This window comes from Stegostoma tigrinum, chromosome 32 (genome assembly GCF_030684315.1).
Source record: "Stegostoma tigrinum isolate sSteTig4 chromosome 32, sSteTig4.hap1, whole genome shotgun sequence".
NCBI lineage: Eukaryota > Metazoa > Chordata > Chondrichthyes > Orectolobiformes > Stegostomatidae > Stegostoma > Stegostoma tigrinum.
This window is the reverse complement of record NC_081385.1, coordinates 5,722,315-5,746,121: the sequence shown is the minus strand read 5'-3', so window position 1 is coordinate 5,746,121 and position 23,807 is coordinate 5,722,315. Positions and strand designations below refer to the sequence as shown.

Sequence of the window (23,807 nt, the reverse complement as noted above, 5' to 3'; positions counted from 1 at the left end):
GTGTTCATCCAGCCTCACATTTTATTATCTAATGTTCTGGGGGCCTGGGTTCAAATTCCAGACGGTAGGATTGCAATTCAATAAAGAATCTGGAATTAAGGATATAATGATGGCAGTGAAGTCATTGTTGGGGAAAAGCACATCACTAATGCCTGTTGAGAAGGAATTCTGTCATCCTTACCTCCTCTGGCCTATATATGACTCCAGGCCTACAACATGGACAATAACTGCTGACCCAGCCCGAGACACAGACGTTCCATGAGTAAAGAAGAAAAAAATTGTCTGTTATCCATGTTTGCCCCATGCTGAGTTTAGGATATCAGAACACGTGTTCCAGCTATCTTTACATAGCCAACTTTGTTATTTCAATAAATGTTTGCAGGCATGAGTTTTATTTGTGATAAACTTGCTATTGTCATCAATGGAAGACATCTGGCTGAACAGATTCTACTATTAAAGCAGATACAACCCCAGACTGACACAATCAGCCAGCTCATGGTTATGGTCATGATTTACATTGACTATGACTAGAGGAGGAACGGGACTGAATGGGCTTCAGTGCAGAGTCGCTCCAAAGACACTTGTTAAAACCTAGCTCTTTGAAGAAACTTTTGATCATCGTCCCTAATACCTTTGAGGCAAATTTTGTTTTGAGTGATTCTTTGAGGTAACTTGGGACTTTCATTTTATTGTACATGAGATACAAGCATCATTGGCAAGGACAAAATTTGTTGCCCATTTCTAATGGCTCCTAGAGAAGGTGGGGGTGAGCTGCCTTCTCGAACCACGGTAGCCACCGTGCTGTGTGTTGACCCAATAACTGTGAAGGAATGGCGATATATTTCCAAGTCAGGATGGTGAGTGGCTTGGAGGGGAACTTGAAGGTGGTGGTGTTCGCATGTTCCTACTGCTCTTGTCCTTCTAGATGTAAATGGTCCTGGGTTTGGAAGGTACTGTCTAAGAATCTTTGGTGAATTTCTGCACTGAATCTTGTAAACAGTACACACTGCTGCTACTGAGCGTCAGTGGTGGAGGGAGTGGATGTTTGTGGATGTGGTGCCAATCGAGTGGGCTGCTTTGTCCTGGATGGTGTCAAGCTTCTTGAGTGTTATTGGGGCTGCACCCATCCAGGCAAGTGGGGAGTATTCCAACACACTCCTGATGTGGGCCTTGATGTGGACAGGCTTTTCGTGGATCGGGAGGTGAAAAACTTGCCAGAGAAATCCTGGTCTCTAACCTGCTCTTGTCATCACTGTGTTTACACGACCAGTCCAGTTGAAGAATGTTTATTCTGGATTCAGTGAATATTGTTGAAATTGAAAAGGAGATAGTTAGATTTTCATAGAAACATCGAATCTCCACAGTGCAGATGGAGGCCACTTGAATCATAGAATCTTTATAGCATGGCAACAGGCTCTCCGGCCCAACAAGTCCACATTGATCCTTGTAGCACCCAACCCAGACCCATCCCCCTACAATCCGCCTAATCTCCACATCCCTGAACACTGCGGACAATTTAGCCAATCCACTTAGCCTGCACATCTTCGGATTGTGGGAGGAAACACGCACAGGCATAGGGAGAATGTGAAAACTGCACACAGACAGTCGCTCGAGGGTGGAATCGAACCTGGGTCCCTGGTGCTGTGAGGCTGCAGTGTTAACCGCTGACCCACCGTACCACCCCAGACTTAGCCCATCAAGTCTGCACTGACCTTCCAAAGGACATTCTCCACAGACCCACCTTCCCCCGCTCTTTGTAACTGCATCAACCACCGAGCCTATACATCCCTGAACACTATTGACAATTCAGCATGGTCAATCCACCTAGCCAGTTTAGCGTATGGGAGGCAACCCACGCAGACCCAGGGAGAATGTGAAAACTCCACACAGACTGTCACCCAAGCGTGGAATCGAACCCAGGCCCCTGACACTGTGAGACAGCAGTGCTAACCTCTGAGCCACAGGGCTGCCCGATTCTTGTCTCATCGGAGATGGTCATTGTCTGGCACTTGTGTGGCACGAATATTACTACGTCAGCACAACTTGTTAAAAGATAATGATTAAAAAAGCAACAAACAAAAATGGCTTTTCAGCTTGTGTTAGTTTTGAAATTTAAATGTTAAAGTATCTCTCATCAGGATTGAGTCATGCACTGGAAATGGCCTCGTTCTGAGTGATACGATTCAAAATGGTTCCCCAAAACAGACAGAAAAATAGTTTAACTCAAATTGTTTCTCATTGCTTTAGTGAATGACTGGATTGGATTAACTGTGTGGTAGGGGGCCACACCTGTTTTAAACATCCATTAACTTGCAGCTTCAGTCACACAGGGCCTCAGCAGCAGCCCCAGGGGGTGAATGGTGATGACTGGGCCATTGAGGGCTCTTTTCAGGTAAAGCAGATCATGGTCCTCACAGTTTGGAAGCCCCAACGTTTATGGGACAGATTGGTCCCTCGAGAACTCAGCAAGGGAAGGACGTGCTTAAAGCCAGATTTCATCACTGCTCACACTGGAGACTTTGTAGATATATCCATACGTCGGGAAATGAACAAATCCTGTAGCAAAATAACAAGGAAATCTATCAGGTGACTAAAATGGAAACCACATGCTCTTTGCGCAGTGCTGTCCATTCTCCCAGGACAGAAATATTCAGCTTCTGACAGAAGTCTCATTTAGGCATGAACAAACTCTTGAGCACCCCGCAAACATTAGCGCATCGCAGAGACGCCCCACAAAATTAGTGCAGCGCAGAGACGCCCTGCAAACATTAGCGCAGCGCAGAGACGCCATTGCAACTAATAGCATATCCCAGAGAAACCCTCCCAGAATATTAGCATACCCCAGAGACCCACCTCTGTGAATATTAGTACATCCTAGACCCCTCTGTGAATATTAGTACATCCCGGAAATACCCCAGTAAATATTAACACATTAGAGACTATCCCCCTGTAAAAACAAACAAATGAAACAGAAACAGGAGGAGGCCATTCAGCCCATCAAACCTGCTCCATCATTCAACAGAGTCACGGCTTATCTGATGTTTTGAATTCCACATTCACATCTACTCCCAGAAACGTTTTATTCCCTCGCTGAATAAGAATTTATCTACTTCTGCCTTACAAATATTCAATTCCCCTTCCTCCACTGCTTCCTGAGGCGCTGTTCCAAACTCACACAAGCCAAACAGTTTTCCTCATCTCTATTCTGAAAGGGTGGCCTCCAATTTTAAAAGTGTCCCCTGGTTCTGGACTTTCCCAGAAACAGGAACCCTCCTTTCCATTTCTACCTTGTGAAGATCATTCAGGACGCTATAAAATTCAATCCTGTCAGTCCTCACTGTTCCAAACACCACAGGATATAATCCCAGCCTGCCCTCACAAAGCGAACCATTCATTTCAGGTGTCACTCTGATAAACCTCTCCTGAGCTACCTCCTACACATTTATATCGCTCCTTAAATAAACAGCTAAGACTGTACACAGTATTCAAGATGTGGTCTCTCTCTATGACCTGTACAACTGAAGAATAACATCATCACTTTAAGAAAAACCCAAAAAAAACTGAAGATGCTGTAAATAAGAAACAGAAACAGAAATTGCTGGATAAACTCAGCAGGTCCAGCAGCATCTGTGGAGAGAAATCAGAGTTATCGTTTTGAGTTGAGTGACCCTTCCTCGGAACCCATTCTGTTTTGGATCATAGATAACGAAGTGTGTAGCTGAATGAACACAGCAGGCCAAGCAGCATCTCAGGAGCACAAAAGCTGACATTTCAGGCCTAGATGAAGGGTCTATGCCCAAAACGTCAGCTTTTATGCTCCTGAGATGCTGCCTGGCCTGCTGTGTTCATCCAGCTCCACACTTTGTTATCTTGGATTCTCCAACATCTGCAGTTCCCATTATCTCTGTTTTGGATCATGATTACTTTAAAGGTTCAATTCCTGTTTTAATAAAGGATAGCATTTCATTATCCTCTTGATTGTGTGCTGTACCTTCATGCGAATGTTTTGTGACTTATGCACCAAAACATTTAAATCCTTCTGCACCTCATAATGGACAACAATGGCCAGATTAAAATAACATTCTGCTTTTTCATTCCTCCAGAAAAAGTAAACAACTTCATTTTTTCCCCCCACCTTAGGCTCCATCTGTCAGATTTTCACACACTCACTCAGCCTATCTATATAAGCCTGTAAATTCCTTATGTCTTTGTCACAACATACTTTCCCACCTATCTCACTGAATTTAGCTACCACACTTTCACTACCCTCATCTAAGCCACTGGTGTAAAGTGTAAGAAGTTAAGACCAAAGCGCACATCCTGTGGGATTCCACTTGTCACATCCTGTCAATTAAAGAAAGTCCTATTTATACCCACTCTCTTTTCTGCCAGTCAGACAACCTTCTATTCATGCCTGCACGTGTTTTTTTTTAATTTCCTGCAATAATCTTTCATGTGGCATTTTATTAAATGCCTTCCGGAAATCCAAATAAAGAATATGTGCTGGCTACTCCTCATCGACAATATCTGATGCACTTTTAAACAACTCTAATAAATTGATCTCCCCTCCCACTACCACATCCCAAAACCAGCCCTGCTCGTCCCCGCCTCCCTAACCTGTCCTTCCTCCCACCTATACCCTCCTCCTACCTTAAGCCCCACCCCCATCTCCTACCTACTAGCCTCATCTGGCCCCTTGACCTGTCCATCCTCCAGGGACTGACCTATCCCCTCCCTAACTCCCCACCTACACTCACCTTTACTGGCTCCATCCGCACCTCTTTGACCTGTCTGTCTCCTCTCAACCTATCTGCTCCTTTATCCATCTTCTATCCGCCTCCCCCTCTCTCCCTATTTATTTCAGAACCCCCTTCCCCTCCCCCATTTCTGAAGAAGGGTCTAGGCCCGAAATGTCAGCCTTGCTGCTCCTCTGATGCTGCTTGGCCTGCTGTGTTCATCCAGCTCTACACCTTGTTATCAGATTCTCCAGCATCGGCAGTTCCCACTATCTCCAATTAAACAGGATGCCTGTTTCACAAATCCATGCTGACTCTTCTTGATTACATTGAGATTTTCTGACCGTCTTGCTGTCACCTCCATAATAATCAATTGTAACACCTTTCCCAAGACAGACGTCAAGCTAACTGGCCTTTATTCCCATTCTGCATCTGCTTCCTTTCTTGAATTGACAGGTCACATTTGCTACTTTCCAGTCTGACTGAACTTTTCCCGAATCCAGGGAATTTTGAAAAAAATTAACATATTGACTTGTCTTTCCAGCCACCACTTTTAAGACCTGAGGGTGGAGTCCACCTGGGTCTGCAGACTGGTCAGACCACAGTTCCCTGATCAGCTCCTTTCCCACCCACCTCCTGAGCGGCAGCTGTTACTGGACTGCTGTCTGTGTCCTCTATCGTGTGAACACAAGCAAACTATTTGTTTACTTCATCAGCCATTTCCTTATTATTTACGATTAACTCCCCATTCTCAGTCTGGGCAGACAACCAACACCCTGTTTTCTCTCCATGATGCTGACACAAATGCCGAGTTTCTCCAGCAATTTCTGTTTTTGCTTCAGATTTCCAGCGTTTGCAGTTCTTTGTTTTATTTTAGTGTTTAACTAACTCCGCTAACTCCTTTCGCTTTGTAAAGATCCCCCCAACCTGGTTTTACATTTACAGGGGAGGTATCTCAGAGTGTGTTCACGTTAATGAGGGGAGGGCTTCAGGGAGATTGGTAATACAGCAAATTTTGTTTTAACCTTTACCCTGAGAACTGGCACTCTCGATAAACCAGCAAAACTAACATACCTCAAATAATAGAAGATTTATTGTAATATCCTGATCTCAGTCAGTTGGAGATGCAAGTGAGAAGGCTCTCTGCTGATAAATTTTATTTAAGGCGAAGTTGCATTACTATTTAATTGATTTAAGCTGTAAATAAGGTGCCACAAGCCATGTGTGTATCCCCTGCACTACGTTTCCATTACTTAGTGTGTTCTTCTACATTGATCTCTTGATTATCCAGAATATTTGATCAACTGGCACTTTCCTGGTCCCATAGCTGCCAGTTAATAAAAAGTTTGCAGTCATAGAATGGGGTCTGCAGGGATATATTTTTTATGGACACTGTACGTCAATGGCAGCATCGCCCAGTTCCCCCAAAGGAAGATTCATGTCACCATAATAGCTGCATTGTGCTGCGTGCAGAGCTCAGTCATGAACGACAGTGTAGGGAAGAGAGCAGACTGGCTCAATTCACATGAAAGTACTGGTTACAGGGGGGAACACAGTTCAGCATTGAACATGAGGCTGTATAAACTCTTTACCTCTAGAGTCCGCAACTGTAACATTCTCCTGATCCGAGAGATCTTCACAAGCTGCTCGGCTTTCCGACAGATGTCTTGATGCTGGGCCTGGCTCTGGGTTACAGCAAAAGGAATTGGCGGGGTTAGTAACTTAGACCATAAGACATAGAAGTGGAAGTAAGGCCATTTGGCCAATCAAGTCCGCTCCGCCATTTAAATCATGGCTGATGGGCATTTCAACTCCACTTCCCTGCACTCTCCCCGCAGCCCTTGATTCCTTGTGAGATCAAGAATTTCCCCAGAATAACCAAACTTAAAAGAAAAAGAACTTCGGCAAGAAAACAACGCGAGAATGTGAAAATCGTTTGGTGCCAACGAGTACTGTAGTCCATTCACCCCATCACCATAACGTTCACTGATCGCAATCAAGGTCAACTCCATTGAAAAATTCTCATTGGCATTTTCAAATCCCTCCCTGTCTCGCTTGAAATTCAAGGATATCTACCTTCATGTAATTCTGGCCTCCTGAGGATCCACGATTTCAATTGGTCTGCCAGCAGTGGATGCACCCGAGCGTCAAACTCTACAATCCTCTTTGGAAGCCTTTTCATTCTCCTTCCTCTTGAACTGGGACACTCAGTTTAAAAATAAGGGAGTGGCCATTTAGGACAGAAATGAGGAATCTTTTCTCCCCCTCAGAGGGTTGAGTGTCTCTGGAATTCCCTTCAAAAAGCAGAGGGTGCAGAATCTTTAAATGGTTTTAAGGCAGAGGGAGACAGATTCTGGATGGCCAAGGGGATGAAAGATAATTGGGAGAATTTGATCCTCCAAGATGCATCACCTCGTATTTGTCTGGGAACCTTCTTGCCCACTTCAGGATTACCTGCACCTGCCAATAGTTTGAAAGTAAACTAGCTCCCTGCTGTTGGAAGTGTAAACAGAGATAATGGGAACTGCAGGTGCTGGAGAATCCAAGATAACAAAGTGTGGAGCTGGATGAACACAGCAGGCCAAGCAGCATCTCAGGAGCACAAAAGCTGACGTTTCGGGCCTAGACCCTTCATCAGAAAAGGGGGATGGGGAGAGGGTTCTGAAATAAATAGGGAGACAGGGGGAGGAGGACAGAGATGGATAGAGGAGAAGATAGGTGGAGAGGAGTTACAGTGGGAGAGAGACCCCCTGAGGTTGGTCCGGAGGGAGGAGGGTAACTTCTTCAGGTTAGGCATCCTGGAAGAGGCTTCGCAGTAACTCCTCTCCACCTATCTTCTCCTCTAGCCATCTTCGGTCCGCCTCCCCCCCCCCCCCCTATTTATTTCAGAATCCTCTCCCCATCCCCCTTTTCTGATGAAAGGTCTAGGCCCGAAACGTCAGCTTTTGTGCTCCTGAGATGCTGCTTGGCCTGCTGTGTTCATCCAGCCCCACACTGTGTTATCTTGGAAGTGAGCATTGTGTTTACCTTTTTCAATGCATCTGCCACATTTGCCATTTGTGAAAATTGGCATTGATGAGTTTTGCAGGGAATCTCTCCCCACAAACAATGGCCCCTGTTTGAAATGAGGAACATGGAGCCGACGGTAAAATCAGATCAGCCATTATAGCTGAGCAGGCTCGAGGGACCTACTCTTGTTCCTTATTCATTTGATTTATTTGTTCATTCTGTAAGAAATTCCTTGAAGCATGAACTCATAGAATCTCCACAGTATGGAAGAAGGCTGTTTGGCCCACTGAGTCCATGGCGACCCTCTAAACAGCATCCCTCCCAGACGCATCAACCCACCCTCTCCTGGTAACCTTGCATTCCCCATGTCTCATCCACCTAGCCTGCACATCCCTGGATACTAGGGCCAATTTAGCATGGCCAGTCCACCCTAATCTGCACATTTTTGGATTGTGAGGGGAAACAGGAACACCCAGAGGAACCCATGCAGACACAGGGAGAATATGCAAACTCCATGCAGACGGTCGCCCAAGGATAAAATCAAACCCAGGTCCCTGGTGCTATGAGGCAGCACTGCTAGCCAGGGAGCTACATGCAACTTTTTAAACTGAACACCCTCTGTCTGATGCTGAACAACCAGCTCTCTCATTTCAAACAGGGGCCATTGTTTGTGGGGAGAGATTCCCTGCAAAACTCATCAATGCCAATTTTCACAAATGGCAAATGTGGCAGATGCATTGAAAAAGGTAAACACAATGCTCACTTCCAAGATAACACAGTGTGGGGCTGGATGAACACAGCAGGCCAAGCAGCATATCAGGAGCACAAAAGCTGACGTTTCGGACCTAGACCTTTCATCAGAAAAGGGGGATGGGGAGAGGATTCTGAAATAAATAGGGAGAGAGGGGGAGGCGGACTGAAGATGGCTAGAGGAGAAGATAGGTGGAGAGGAGTTACTGCGAAGCCTCTTCCAGGATGCCTAACCTGAAGAAGTTACCCTCCTCCCTCCGGACCAACCTCAGGGGGTCTCTCTCCCACTGTAACTCCTCTCCACCTATCTTCTCCTCTATCCATCTCTGTCCTCCTCCCCCTGTCTCCCTATTTATTTCAGAACCCTCTCCCCATCCCCCTTTTCTGATGAAGGGTCTAGACCCGAAACGTCAGCTTTTGTGCTCCTGAGATGCTGCTTGGCCTGCTGTGTTCATCCAGCCCCACACTTTGTTATCTTGGATTCTCCAGCGTCTGCAGTTCCCATTATCTCTGTGCACACTTCCAACAGCAGGGAGCTAGTTTACTTTCAAACTATTGGCAGGTGCAGGTAATCCTGAAGTGGGCAAGAAGGTTCCCAGACAAATACGACGTGATGCATTTTGGAGGATCAAATTTAGGTGTGAATTATACTGTAAATAGCAGAACCCTTAGGAATATTAAAACACAGAGACAGACCTGAGCGTGCAGGTCCACAGTTCCCAAAAAGTAGCAGCGCAGGTGGTCAGGAAGACATATGGCATGTTTGCCTTCATCGGCTCGGGTAGGGAGCACAAGAGTTGGTGTACCACGTTGCAGCTGTATAAAACCCTGGTTGGACCGCATTTGGAGTACTGTGTGTAGTTTTGGTCACCACAATATCAGAAGGACATGTAAGTTTTAGACAAAGTGCACAGAAGGTTCACCCAGACGTTAACTGGTCTCAAGACCATTGGCTATGAGAAAAGCTTAAACAGACAAGGACTGCTTTCACTGGAAAGACAGCGGCTGAGAGGAGTCCTGATAGAGGTCTACAAAATTATAATGAGGTATAGATAGAGTGGATAGGCTTTTTTTCCAGGATTGAAGTTTCAACTACAAGGAGGCACAGGTTCAAGCTGAGCGGGTGAACATTTAAGGGAGGTATGCAAGCGAAGCGTTTTATGCAAAGAGAATGGTGGGGGCCTGGAACGCACTGCCAGAACAGATGGTGGAAGCAGGCACATTGGCAACATTTAACAGGCATCCAAACGGTTACGCAAATAGGGAGGAAACAGAGGGACGATAATTGAATAAAGGCAGAAGACTTGTTTTCCTTATAGTTCAGTCCCGACGTGATGATTGGCACAGGCTTGGTGGGCAAAGGGCCTGTTCTTGTGCTGTACTTTTGTTACTTTGTGTTTTAAGTTCTTCTGCATTTGCAAAGGGTGGACTTCACTGTACCTCATTCCTTCAAAACACTAAAAGAAAAATCAACTAGCAATTCCGAGATTAAGATAAAGATCGCAACCTACCGGCAGGAGGTTGGTTCAGGTTATTCAAGTCTGGATTCAGCTGCAGGTTTGACTGAAGGGAAATGGTTTCTCTTGGGATCTGTGCATCTTCACATTTAACATTTGTGGATTCACTGTGTTGAGAAAAAAGACGCAGCTATTTTATGGAAGAAGAGAATTTGTCTCAGTATTGTTATTCGAATTGCTTGACAACAAGGGAAAGTATCTGGAGGAGGAAGACTGAGATAAAACATTTTGATCAGCACAAAGATCAGTTCAGCAGTGGACTAGCATCTCAGTCTTTCACTCTATCCTTAACACCCATGCTTTGTTGTTCTGTCTGTCTGTGTGCAGAGGGGGAGTGTGTAAGGGACTCAGTGTTTTAACAAGTAGTTATTTGTCAGTGGTTTATAATCGTTTTTCTGTAGCCATCATCTACATATTTGTAATAAATAGTAACTTCTTGCTCAGTACAGAAACTTGCTCTGCGCTTTCCATCAACCTGGGTCTAAATGACAGATAAACTGGGGAAGCTTGCAAACTTTTATCAAACCTCTAACTTTTGTGAAGAGAACAGCAGGGCTTCAATTCCAGTGTGCTCCCTTGTTGAGTTGTGACAATTATGAGAGGTTCAAACCTGCGCAGGCACAAAGATATGAAGCACGAACTGAAAGCTAATATTCGAGAGGATTATTTACCTGTGAACAGCTGAGTCAGCGACAGACTTGAGATCTGGAACAGAATGGGGTGGGGGAGACAGAAAGGAATCAATTATTGTCCTGTGTACTGAAATTCCAGGTTCAAATCATTTCTATGCATCACTATAACTCAGCTGGTAACACTCAAAATTCCAAGTTGGAGGATGTTGAGCTAAAAATCCAGGCGGCTACCTAATGCAGTACTGAGGGTGTGCTGCACTGTCAGAGATGCTGTCTTTCTGAAAATGTTCTAAACCAAAGCTTCACATGCTCTCAGTTGAACAGAAAACATTATTTCAAAGAAGAAACCAGGCTTTCTGCCCAGCATTTTTGCAAGTACTCTCTCTGGGCCACCAGGGCAAACATTTACGCCATCCACCACGGAAACAGTGGTCCGTGCTGTCGGATACGTCGCAGTGATTTTCAAGTGACAAGGACACGGGCAGCCGATACACAAACCTACACTTCCCCTCCAAGCCATAAGCCATCCAGACTTGGAAGGATGTAAACACATTGGATGCAGTTCAGGGAGGGTTTTATTACACTGACGTCAAGGTGAGTGGGTTGTCTTGTGAGGTAGCTTTGGACAGACTGGGCTTGTTTCCAATGGAGCTCAGAAGAGTGAAGGGTGACTTCATGAAAGTGTATGAGATTTTGAATGGGTTTGACAAGGTGGATGTGAAAGAGTGCTCCCTCCTGTGGGTCAGTCCAGAACTAAGGCACACTTTTTAAAGCTAAGGGCTGTCCTTCTTCGGACAGAGATGGCGAGAAATCTTTTGCCCCCGAGGGTTCTGTGGCTTTGGTAACCTCTAACTCCTCAGGCAGCCAGGGTGGGGGAGGGGAAGGTCATTTAATATTTTTAAACACAGATGAATAGATTCTTGTTTGCTGGGATAATTACGGATAAGGGAATCAACGGGAGATGGGAATGTGAAATTTGAAACACAAACAGATCAACTATGATCTCAATGAAGGTGGAAAAGGCTGAACGGTCCCCTTACCCCCTGTTTTGCATGCTCATGTCTCAGTATCATGCTGTTCCTTCTGTCCTTGGGTGAAAGTCCCAGGGACTCCCTCCCGAACATCACGGTGAGTGCCCTGAAACCCTGACCATCCCAACTTTCATCAACCCCCAAGACTGTCCCCACACCATCATGGACTACAATGGTTTCAGTGGTTCTCACTTAGAGATGCCAAGGAATGGTGACCGAACCAGCAATACATGCAAGGAAACATAAACTGGCAGCCTAACACACACCAAAGGCTTTCAGAAGGATTCCGTGAACATTTAAATGACTCTCCTATCTTAGAGAGCAGTCAGCATTTGTCATGAACTAATAAAAAAAACAACAAGATCATCACTAGATCACTATTTTTATGACTATACTTTGTGCAAATTGGTTACAAAAGGTTTGACATTACAACAGCAATTTGCTCACACTTGAGGAAGGATGTGAAGATTTTGGAACGGGATCAACAGAGATTTTCCAGTATGGTTTCAGGGACAAGGGATTGTCATTACACTGAAAGACAAAAGAAGCTGGGGCCATTCTCCCCGAACTGGGAAGGATAAGAGGAGCTTTGATAACAGGATCGACATGGAAAAGCGTTTAGATAACGGACTAAAATAAAGTTTCTGACGGCTATTAAGTAACCAACAAGGGGAAGAAATTTAAGGTGATTGGTTAAAAGATTTTTTAAACGACATGTGTAGTCGGGATTTGGAAAATGCTGCCTGATGGGAAATGGATAAATGCTCAAAGACCAAAATTGAAGGGAGCTGGAAAAGAGCATGGGGGTGAGGGCAGCTGAGTAGAAACTGTTGGTATTGATGGGCCAAATGGCCTCTATCCATAGTGTCCTGTTCTATGACTCTGTGAGCACACAGACACACTATCAGATTCTGGTCTCCAGGCAAATCTTGTATGTGTACGACAGGAACCTTACCACAGCAAAGCAATAGAACATTCGACAGGGTGCCTTCAGAAGGTCTTTGCTTTTACATTGCTCACAGGATGTGGGTGTTGCTGGTTGGGTCAGCGTTTATTGCCCATCCCTAGTTACCCTGGAGAAGGTGACAGCTCGCTGCCTTTTTGATCGGCTGCAGTCCATATAGTGTAAGGACACCCACAGTGCCATTAAGGAGCGAGTTCCAGCATTTTGCCCCAGTGACAGTGAACCAATGGTGATACATTTCCAAGTAAGGATGGTGAGTCACTTGGAGGGGAACATGCAGGGACTGGCGATCCCATGTATTTGCTATCTTTGTCCTTCTAGATGGTAGAAGTCACGGATTTGGAAAGTTCTTTCTAAAAAAGCTCGGTGAATCGCTGCAGTGTGTCCTGCAGCTGGTACACACTGTTGCTACTGTGCGTGGGTGGAGGAGGGAGTTGATGTTGGATGTGATGCCAATCAAGTGGACTGCTTTATCCTGGATGGTGCCCAGTTTCTTGAGTGTTCTTGGAGCTGCATGGATCCAGGGTTATTCCATCACAGTCCTGGCTTGTGCCTTGTAGATTGTGGACAGGCTTTGGAGAGTCAGGAGATGAGTAATTCACCACATTATTCCTAGCCTCTGACCTCCTCTAGCAGCCATTGTATTTACATGGCTGGTTCAGTTAAATTTCTACCAGTCACGTTATCAGCTATGCTTAAGGAGAAGGTGCGAACAGCAGGACCACCCCCCCCACACCACCGCGCCGCGCCCCCCACCCCCCACCCCGCAGTGTTCTGGCACTCAACAGTTACCCCATAAGTCTGCAAGTGGTGTTGTTGACTTGACATTTCATCCACCTACGTCTCTATGACAAGAGGTCATTGACCAACATGCAGGAATGTCCCAAGTCTCTCACCTGCTCGCCCCTTCCTCCTCCGATATACAGCACACAGAACAATAACATTGAGCAGCAGGATACTGAGGAGCCCGACAACTCCTCCAAGAAGAATAACTACAACAGGGACTTCGACACGTGAATGGAAGAAACCTGGGAGAACAAAGCAGAGAGGATCAACAGGCCAACTGTTCGTACTCATCCCACCCCAACTGGAAAGGGAGACCTGCATTCACATAGCGCCTTTCACACTTTCATAGCTGCCTATCTTCACACAGCCAGGTGATAAAGACCAGATTGTTTATGCATTGCTGATGACAGGATAAATATTTATCAGGGAGAACTTAGCTCCTTTTCTTTGGCAGCGCGCTATAGGACTTTTGTTAATATCCGCAGCTGAGGTGGAGCCCTCAGTTAAAATTAAGTCTGAAAGATAGCATCTCTGACAGTGCTGCACTCTCTCAGTACTGTGCTGGAAACATCCACCTCTACTGTACAGTCAGACTTCTAGATGAGGGTTTAAATGGGAAATGACAACGCTCATACAGACATCTGGGGGATGACAGCATAGTGGTAAAGTCACTGCATTAATAACCCCAAGGCCCGCCAAGCAGCCGGGGGCACGCATTCAAATCCAACCTTGGCAAAGGGTGGAAGCTAAAATCAATTAATTCACACTGGATACCGTAAAGCTGGTCTCAGTTATACTGACCATGAAATGATCAGATTGTCAGAAAATCTCATCTGATTCATGAATCTCCTTCAGGGAAAATAAAATGTGCCATCCTTACCTGGTCTGGCCTACATGTGACTCCAGACCCACAGCAATGTAGCTGAGTCTTAAATACCCGCTTAAGTGCATTCATTGTCATCCATTCAAGGGCAATTAGGGACAAATAGCAGCCTTACCAGGGATACCCACATTCCTAATAATGAAAGAAAGCTTCAAACCAGCTCTCCCACTTAACTAGTTCACGGCTGATAACCAGTAACTCATCTCCCTGCTTCGGCTCCAAATCCCTTTAATACCCAGCACTGACAGAATCAATTCATTTTGGAAAACCAGGACTTCCAAACGGGTTTTTATAACCAACACCAGTTTTGTCTCGCAGTTTACCTGGTAAAGAAAAGGAAGATTTGGTTGCACCAAACTCATTGCCAGCGGTGAAGGTGTAGTTTTTAGCCAGGCTGGATACCTGCACGTGGACCGTGTGATTGGTTAACCATGGGTATGTCTTGGTGTCCAAGATCATGAAGTGGGAGGTGTTCACGACGACATGCCCACTCTCGTCCACCCAGGTAATGGAGGCTGGAGGGTTCGCATGAACCAGGACGAAAAGGGCAAGGAACAGGCCCGAGTCATTGCGTTCCCTGTACTCAGTATCCATCTGCACAATTTCAGGTTTAACTGGGACACAACACAGAAAGGACCAAGAAATTCCATTTTAGTGGCACAACAACAGCAGCAATTCATATTTGCATTGATATCGCACCCTGGAAACTTCCCAGGCAGCATTAACAGGCAAAACTGAGACCATGTCAAAGAGGAGATATTAAAATGCAGCTCCAAGAGCTGGAACAAGGAGGCAGGGTTATAGAGTCTTTAAAGGAGGCGGAGAGAAAGAGAAAAGTAAAGAAGACAGGGGTAAAGAGAGAAAACAGAGCGGGTAGAGAGAGAAAATAAAGAGGAGGAGTGATTTAGGGAAGAAATCTAGAGCTAAGCTAAAAGAAAGAGACAGCAAGTAAAGACAGAAAGCAAGAGAGAGATGGTGCGGGTGGGGGGAGGAGAGAGAGATAGAGAGAGAAAAAGAGAGATGGAGAGGTTCAGGGAAAAATTCTACAGCTAAATGTTCAAACAGCTGATGGCATGCTCACCAATAGCAGATCGTGAAATGTTTAGAAACAAACACAGGAACAGCTGAGAGAGACAGTGAGAGAACTAATGTTTAAGGTCAATGACCCATCATTAGAACCCTGGCTTTTGGGACACATTCTCTCTGTTGCTAACTACAGAGATGCTACTTGACCTGCTGAGTATTTACAGCATTTTGTGTTTTAATTTCAGATTTTGAACATTTTCTGCCTGTAAACGGACAAATTGTTTTTGGAGCAGATTTAAATTCTCTCCCACTCTGGTGATAGTTCAGCTCATTCACACAACTCTCACACCCTCTGCTCAACATTAGCCTCACCATCAGCCAGATTACTTCACTTATGTTCTAGCCAAAGGGGATTGAAATGGAGTCACATCTCATATAACTGCCCCATAGGACCCAGTGAGTTAGTCAGTCTTTTGGTCAATGACAGAATCCTGGCGGCAGGAGCTGGAAAACAACAGGCTCTCCTCCAGCAGCACATTCAGTTACACAAAACAACCAAGTTAAATGCAGCTCCAAAGTCTCAATCTCACACAATGCAAGCTTCTACTATTTTTTAAACCTGTGTCAGATGTGTTAGGACACACCTATGGCACAGGGTGGGTTTTTTGGCTCAGAGGAAGGGATGCGACCATTGAACGACAACAGGCTATGTTTAATTTGTTGAACAAAGTATTGTAATGGTATTTCAACATACCTGGTTCCCTGGCCAACATCTGTCTCAGGTTTGCTGCAGTGAAGGTCAGCACAAGCTGGAAGAACAGCACCTCACTTTCTGTTTGCGGACTCTACAGCCTTCCTGACTCAATATCAAGATGAACAATTCTTGGGCCTGAGGCAGCTTCTCCCAAGTCCTTATCTGACCCCCTACACACCAGGCCTTTTTATCACATGATCTGCTATAACACACACCCTCACAGTTCCCAATCTCCCAGGCTGATTATCCAATCCTTTGTCTAACTGCTCTTCTCTCTCGATCTATCGGTTACTCCTTACCCCCTTCCCCATTCTATGTTCTGCAAATAAACCAACTTCTTCACAGCTACCCTCAGTTCTGAGGAAGGCTCACTAGACCCAAAGTATTAATTGTGATTTCTCTCCACGGATGCCTCTAGACCTGCTGAGCCTTTCCAGCAATTTCTGTTTTCCAGCGTCCGCAGTTCTTTCAGTTTTTATTTTGCAATCAGACCGTAAGGCTTTGAGATGGGACAGTGACCTTCCACAGAACTTCACTAATGATAAATGGTGAAGCTCTATGTGGAGTGATGAGGAAGGGGAAAGAAAATTAATGTTTTACGAGAGAAATGACCAAATACCAATCCATCTAGTTCACACACGCCCTTCCAACTTCTTCCCATTTAGTACCACTAGGGCTTACACCAGTTAAGAAGCCTCGTGGAGGGGTTGGGGGTGATTTCCTGGTGCTTACACTGCACATTGAGGACGACACTGGCGTTCTGGGTTCTCCCAGTGATCCGGTCAGTTGCTGAACAGTTGAGCTCCTTGTCCTTCCTATGGCTGGTGATCACGAAGGAGCTGAAACTCTGATTAATGGTCTTGCTGGAGCTGGGGATCAGTAGTGTCTGGTTGCTCATCTGCTTTTTACCGTTGAGGTACCAGGTGACAACAGGCACAGACTTCCAACCATCCATCCTGCAGGTAAACTCCTTCGTGACGTTCTCCTCTAGGGAGACCACGGGCCGAGGGCGCCCATTGAGAAGAGGAAATGGCTCCACATTTTCTGGAAGCAAAATGCAAGCAGCTGTTTTTTCACAATAAAAAAGACACATCCTCAAAACACTTTAACATTGACTGGGGAACTCCACGGCTTCAGATTCCCCTCAGGAAGCTGACCATTTTCCAAGCCTGATGTCAGAGTGTACCATCAAGCTAGTCGACACACGCACGTGGCAACACGACACAGCCAAATCCCACCGTCACACCCCCACTCAACCACCGGCACAAAAACTGACCCGCTGCTCATTACCATATGGCTGCTTGTGGGATCTTGCTGTGCACACATGGGCTGCCATGTGTCCCACACTACAACAGCAACTGCACTTCAACATCGATTCATTGGTTGAGCAAATCACAGCCGCCCCACCCAAACCTTCCTTGTCCCACTCCAGAATCTTATCCAATCAGGAGGGGCTGGTGGATGGAGTCTTGCGGTCAGAGGCAAAGTGCAGTGCCCCCTGCTGGATCGTGTTAATTCAGCACAGGCTGACAGACTGAATCATCCATGTGGAGCATCCAGCTCAGGAACAGGCCATTCAACTACGATGATCTGCGCTGGTCTTACAGCTCTACGTAATCCTCCTTACAACCCTCCTCCATCTCACACCTTCAGCGTACCCTCTATCCTTTCCACCCTTGTGAATATCCAGTTTTATCTGAAATGTTGTTCACTCAGGTTTCCAGATCCTCTCCACAAGCCCCTTCTCCTAAATCTCCTGTCAGAATTTCTTCCAGTCTGTCATATATCAATGGCACAAAGATTTAGACTCTCCCACCACAAGTGAGAATATCACCCCCCTCTCCCTAGTACCATGTGGCATTATCGACGGACTGTTAATCCAGGGACCCAGATAATGTTCTGGGGACCTGGGTTCCAATCCCGCTACAGCGGATGGTGGAATTTGAATTCAATAAATATCTGGAATTAACAGTCTAATGATGCCTGTGAATCTATTGTCAATTGTCAGGAAAAACCCACCTGGTTCACTAATGTCCTTTAGGGAAGGAAACTGCCATCCTTACCTGGTCTGGCCCACATGTGACTCCAGACCCACAGCAATGTGGTTGACTTGTAACTGCCCTCTGGGCAATTAGGGATAGGCAATACATGCTGGCCTAGCCAGCGACACCCACATCCGGTAAATGAGTAAAGAAAGAAAACACTCTCTGAATTCCTAAAGACACCCAGTGAAACTGCCCAAACTTCTCTGTTCTAGAGTCCCAGCCTTTCATTACCCATGACATTGGTCTGGGGGTATTTACTACGAGGCCATTGCTGCTAACATATATTGGAAATTGTAATTCATTTTACCTCAGGGGCTGTCCACAATGTCTGAATAAACGGAGGTCAAGAAAGCAAAATCTCTGAAACTACAAGGAATGAGAATTGGTCCGTTACCCATGGAGTACCTGAGCGGACGTAGGTCTTGAGCTGCAGAAGTAGGAAGACTCCTACAACATTGTCACATCCAGCCACTCTCATGTTGGAGGCTGCTCACCTGCGGGTCATCACATCTTCCCTGGAACTGGATCAATAATATTGTCATCATTTGGTTCCCAGCGTAAGAGACAGAATTTGCATTTGTATGGCAGCTTGCAACACCACAGGTTTTCAAAAAGTCCTTTACACCCAATTCAGTGATTTTGAAGTGCAGCTGCTGTTGTAATGTATGACACATGGCAGCCAGTGTGTGCACAGCAAGATCCCACAAACAGCTGTTTTTATGACATTTGTTCAGTCATGAATATTAGCCATGACAGTGGGGGAAAATTCCACTGACCTTTCAAATAATGCCACGCGATTCCTTTGCAGTGCATCCTCAATTTAATGTCTCATTAAAGAGATAGCACCTCAAAGTGCAATACTCCCTCAGAATGACACTGGGAGTCATGCTTGAGTTAAGATCATGGTGATGCAGGAAGCACAGCAATCTTTTAAGATTGAAATGGAAGACTTTTTTTTGTTTCTATTGCTTTGTTTCAAACATGTGCGAATCAGTGGCTCAGTTGGTGAGTGTACCGAGGAGACTGTCCACAGTATCTCAGGCTGACAGTGCAATGCAGGCTGGAGCGGGGGGCAGCACTGTCAGGGCAGCTGTCATACAAGATCTGAAGGCACTAGTTTGAAGAGCAGCAAGGGAGTTTTCACAGTTACCCTGGAAAGTAGTTATCCCTCAATCAGGGTAACAAAAAGCAGATTATCAGGCCATTATTTGTGGAAGCTTGCTGCATGCTATTTGGTTTTTTTTTGAGATTCCCACAATGCAACAGCAACTACACTTCAAAAGTTTTCCACTGGCCCTTTTGTAACATCAGGAAGAAAACCAGGAAGTACAAATGCTGGAACCCTTTTGTAAAAGATGTGCTAACAGTGCGCAGGATTGTACAAAGCCCTCATCCCATGAATGCATTAAAAAAACACTTTCTGAACTCTAAAGGCAACCAGTGGGACTGCCCTGTCTTCTCTGTTCTAGAGTCCTAGCCTTTCGTGGATTTATGGAAGGCACACTGTGTTTGACAAACACTGCAGCTTTTTGGAAGATGATGTAACCAGTAGAATAGATGAGGGAGAACTAGTGGATGTGGTGTACTTGAATTTTCAGAAACCTGTTGATCTAGACCCGCTTAAGATCTTAGTGTGCAAAATCAAAGCTCTTAGGACTGGTGGTTATGTAATGGCATGGGCTGAGAGCTGGTTGGAAGACAAGAAATGGAGTAGGAACTATTGAGTCATTTTCAGAGTGGAAAGCAGGTTCAAGAGGGTAATGTAGGGAGTGGTGCTTTAGCTTCAGCTATTTACAATATATAGCAAGAATTTGAGTGAAGGAGTCAAATGTAATGTTTCCAGGTTTGCTGATGAAATAAAACTGGATGGGACTGATGGTGCTGAGGAAGATGTGAAGAGGCTTCGGGATGATTCAGTCAAGTTGAGTGAGCGAGCAAACGTATGGTAGCTCCAGTATTAATTTTCCACTTCAGCAGGAAGAACAAAATGGCAGAGTACTATTTAAATGGTGATAGATTGGGAAATTGTCAAAGAGGCCCAGGTGTCCAGGTCAAGGGGTTACCATCTTCAGATTCAAAAGTTGTGGTCAAAAATCACTGAATTATTTAAGACAGAAACAGACACATTTCTAGAGGCTAAAGGTGTCGGGGGTATAAGAAGCGAGCAGGAACATGGTGTTCAGATACAGGATCAACCATAACCACATTAAATGTTAGAACTGATTGGCCTATTTCACTGCCAAATTTCTGTACAAATGCAGTCATTTCATTTTGATTTAGCACATTTAAAACTAAGTGTTTCTCTGGAGAGTGGCCAACTGATACTTAATAATAGGACTTATGACCTAAGATTTGGAAAGGGGTGGTGTTTTTCTTAAATTTAACCTAGTTTTCTAACCAACCTATTCACAAATGTTGTTACACAGCTCTGGAGCAGTTGGGACTTGAACCCAGGCCTTCTGGACTTGGGGTATGGACACTACCTCTATGCCACAAAAGGGCCATGGAAGAGGTTTGAGGAGGAGACGACAGGTAGAGGAGGTTAATGAACAAATTCCAGACACACGCAATTCCCACCAGGGAACCATCAGGAATGGTAACCACGGCTACCTTTCTCTCTCTTTAATTTAACATTCAAGCTCATTGCAACCCTTCTGGTGGCTGTATATCCTGAGATCAGCACACATGAACTCTGAACCCGGATGGTTTGACTGGGAAATACTGTGAGAAAGAAATGGACAAATTGACAGGTCTCCAAAACTTGCTCATGTTAGATCTGACATCCAATACATTTAATGTCACACCAATTTTCACAAAACTGCATTGATTTTGGCTCCAATAACTCTCTGTCAGTGTTTATATTCCAGTGTCCCTTCTCTGACTATCAGCACATCCTTCTATTCCCTTCTCCCTTTTTGTCTCCGCTCAAAAGCAGTTTTGCAATTCACTGATACTTCATTTGAGGGACTCTCAAGTCCCTCATTCTAACCATTCCCTCAATAACGAGTTGCCCCTGCATTTCAGAATGCAATTCATTAGAGATTATTGTGCATTAACAGCCAAATAATCTTCTCAATTCCCTTCATGAGCATCCAGACTTCTATCAACATCACCACTCAATTCTCTATTTCCTCTGAAGAACCCCAGCCTGTTCAGTTTTCCTCTGTCCATTTTTTAAAAATTCTCTTCTGCAGCTTATACATCTCCAATCTCCCCCCTTCCATATACAGCCCACTGCAGGAACTTTGGTGAACGTGTTCAACCTGAATTATGATCCAATCCAAACACAACCACCCTCAAATTTCTAAGAGATAGTCGGAACTGCCAATGCTGGAGAATCTGAGATAACAAGGTGTAGAGCTGGATGAACACAGCAAGCCAAGCAGCATCAGAGGAGCAGGAAAGCCGACATTTCAGGTCAAGACCCTTCCTCAGAAAATGAAGGAGGGTCCCGGCCCGAAACGTCAGCTTTCCTGCTCCTATGATGCTGCCTGGCCTGCTGTGTTCATCCAGTTGTACACTGGCGTGGCCTCAGATTTGTAACCTGGCTTCAGTCAGGTAACCAAGAGCTTCATGGGCTTCTGCTGGTCTAAGTTCCTGTTTTACACTAAAATCCACCAACGTTTTCCACAGGACACCTCACCTCCGCTGAGAGCAGGGACCCCTCTCAACCAGCATGGCTATATCCCTGGCAATGGTCCACAGCCATCAATCTTCCTCCTGTACCGGATATAACCTCAGAGGTAAATGTGCTCAAAGCTCCTTTATTTCGACTGCTGGGTACATAACGCCCGAAGCAGATACCAGATTGCCAGAGCATTTTTATTTCCGAGGATGTGTGCGCGTGCAGGGATCAAGGCCCTTGTTCCCTTGTACAATCATTCACCTTTCACCACCCGTCACATAGACAGAGACCTGATCATTGTGCTGATTTCTACTTAGTGCACAGAACTTGATTTACAAGGAAAGCAGAAACAAAACAAAACAATCTCACCTCAGGGCAGTATTCCAGGGAGGGAGGCTGAGGCTTTGTGCTTTATTCCAATGATCCAGGATGAAGCATCTGAAGGTAGCTCTGGTCCTTTAACAGTAAGGCATCCTCCTCCCCCTTTGCTGATGTTTGTATGGGCTTCTCTGCTAACAGAGCTGCTGCTGCTGCTGCTTCTCTCTCACATACTGCAGTGCAGGGCTGAGGGCGGCCTTCAGACACACTCAGTCAAACCCTGATTTCATGATTCCCAAGCTTCATCAGCCTGTGCTTTTTAACCTAGTGCCCAGGAGGAGCTCTAAGGCACGTTATCACCAGGAGAGGAGCAATAAGCATTGAAATCTCTCCCCACTGACCTGTCCACTCTCCTCCCTCCACACTCACCCTGCTCTCAGTATCCTCACTCCCTGTCCATACTCAACACCTCCTCTCTCCCACTATCCATTCGCAGCTGCCAACTCTGGATAGACTTCTGCCCAGAGGCTTTTTATTGGAAAAAAAAGTTATCCTTGTCTCAAATTGTCTGACCCCCATCAATGGGCAAGCACACACAAACCTCACCGCAAAACACCTTCCCAAGCACAGAGTTATTCACACCCCCTAGCTTTACTCAACAGGGTGATACACAAATATCAAACACCCCATCTTGTTAGTTCATTCATAGCAACACAGGCATCGCTGGCTGGGTCAGTAATTAACCATGTGAAGGCAGTCACAGGCTGCCTTTTCACACTGCCAGTCTATTTGATGTAGGGACACCCACTGTGCTATTAAGAAGGGAACTCCAGAATTTTGATCCAGAACACTGAATGAACAGTGATATATTTCCAAGTCAGGATAGTTAGTGGCTTGGAGGGGATCTTGCAGGGGGTGGTGTTCCTATGTATCTGCTGCCCTTGTCCTCCCAGATGGGAGTGGTCGTGGGTCTGGAAGTTGCTGTCTAAGGACCTACTTCTGAAATATTTCCAATGAACAAACTAGCTTTTAAAAAAAAACTTGCGATCTCTCTCAGCATTTCCCTGTATAAGTGTGGAGATTCATTTTTATTTTTTCCTGATGAGGTGGTATTTGTTCTCTCCTTGGCCTATCAGCAGCAGACCTCATCCCCAGCCCCAAGTCATGTCCGCCCCCACAACACTAACATCTTTTTGTCGCTCCTTTGATCGAATTAGATTTCCAAAAGGTGCTTCACAGGAATGTTGTAAAACACAAGTCAACACCCAAGCCATAACAATATTTCGAGTTAAGGCTAAGAATTTTATAATCTGGGCCTATCTTGACTGAGAACTAACATAGGTCAGTGAGCACAGGAGTGACAGGGGAGCAAATACATCACAATTCAAGATAGCAGCAGAGGTTTGGATCACCTCAAGTTTATGGAGAGCGCAAGACAGGAGACCAGCAAGGAATGCTCTAGTACTAATACTTCCTCGAATTTTCTTTCAATGCACAGGCTTTCACAGTTAGCAGGATCACGAGGATGATCCACGGTATGGAGGGATTGCCTTATGAACAAAGGCTAAACAGGTTGGGATTCTACTCACTGGAGTTCAGAAGAATGAGACGTGATCTCATTGATATATAGAGGATTCTTAAGGGACTTGACAGAGCAAATGCTGAGAGGATATTTCCCTTCATGGAAGAGTTTAAGACCAGAGGGTATAGTCTCAGAATAAAGGTGTGCCA

The 23,807-nt window shown here is 45.4% G+C and overlaps 1 protein-coding gene across 3 annotated transcripts; it reads right to left on the bottom strand.

The window, feature by feature from the left end:
• Nucleotides 1-22,559, bottom strand: LOC125466946 (transmembrane protein 25). 3 transcript variants are annotated; one of them, XM_048562159.2, is made up of 9 exons: nucleotides 22,128-22,559; nucleotides 18,539-18,654; nucleotides 16,770-17,132; nucleotides 14,632-14,922; nucleotides 13,536-13,667; nucleotides 10,684-10,717; nucleotides 10,007-10,119; nucleotides 6,329-6,421; nucleotides 1-2,556 (listed from the first exon to the last, which is right to left on the bottom strand). In XM_048562159.2, exons 2-9 carry the CDS (start codon nucleotides 18,609-18,611, stop codon nucleotides 2,483-2,485), a joined length of 1,173 nt encoding a protein of 390 aa, XP_048418116.1. In that variant the 5' UTR covers nucleotides 18,612-18,654; nucleotides 22,128-22,559; the 3' UTR covers nucleotides 1-2,482. The 3 variants fall into 3 exon arrangements, with proteins under 3 accessions (XP_048418116.1, XP_048418117.1, XP_048418118.1); XM_048562160.2 differs by having other exon boundaries at nucleotides 16,821-17,132; XM_048562161.2 differs by lacking the exon at nucleotides 18,539-18,654.
• Between the last annotated feature and the right edge of the window lie 1,248 nt (nucleotides 22,560-23,807).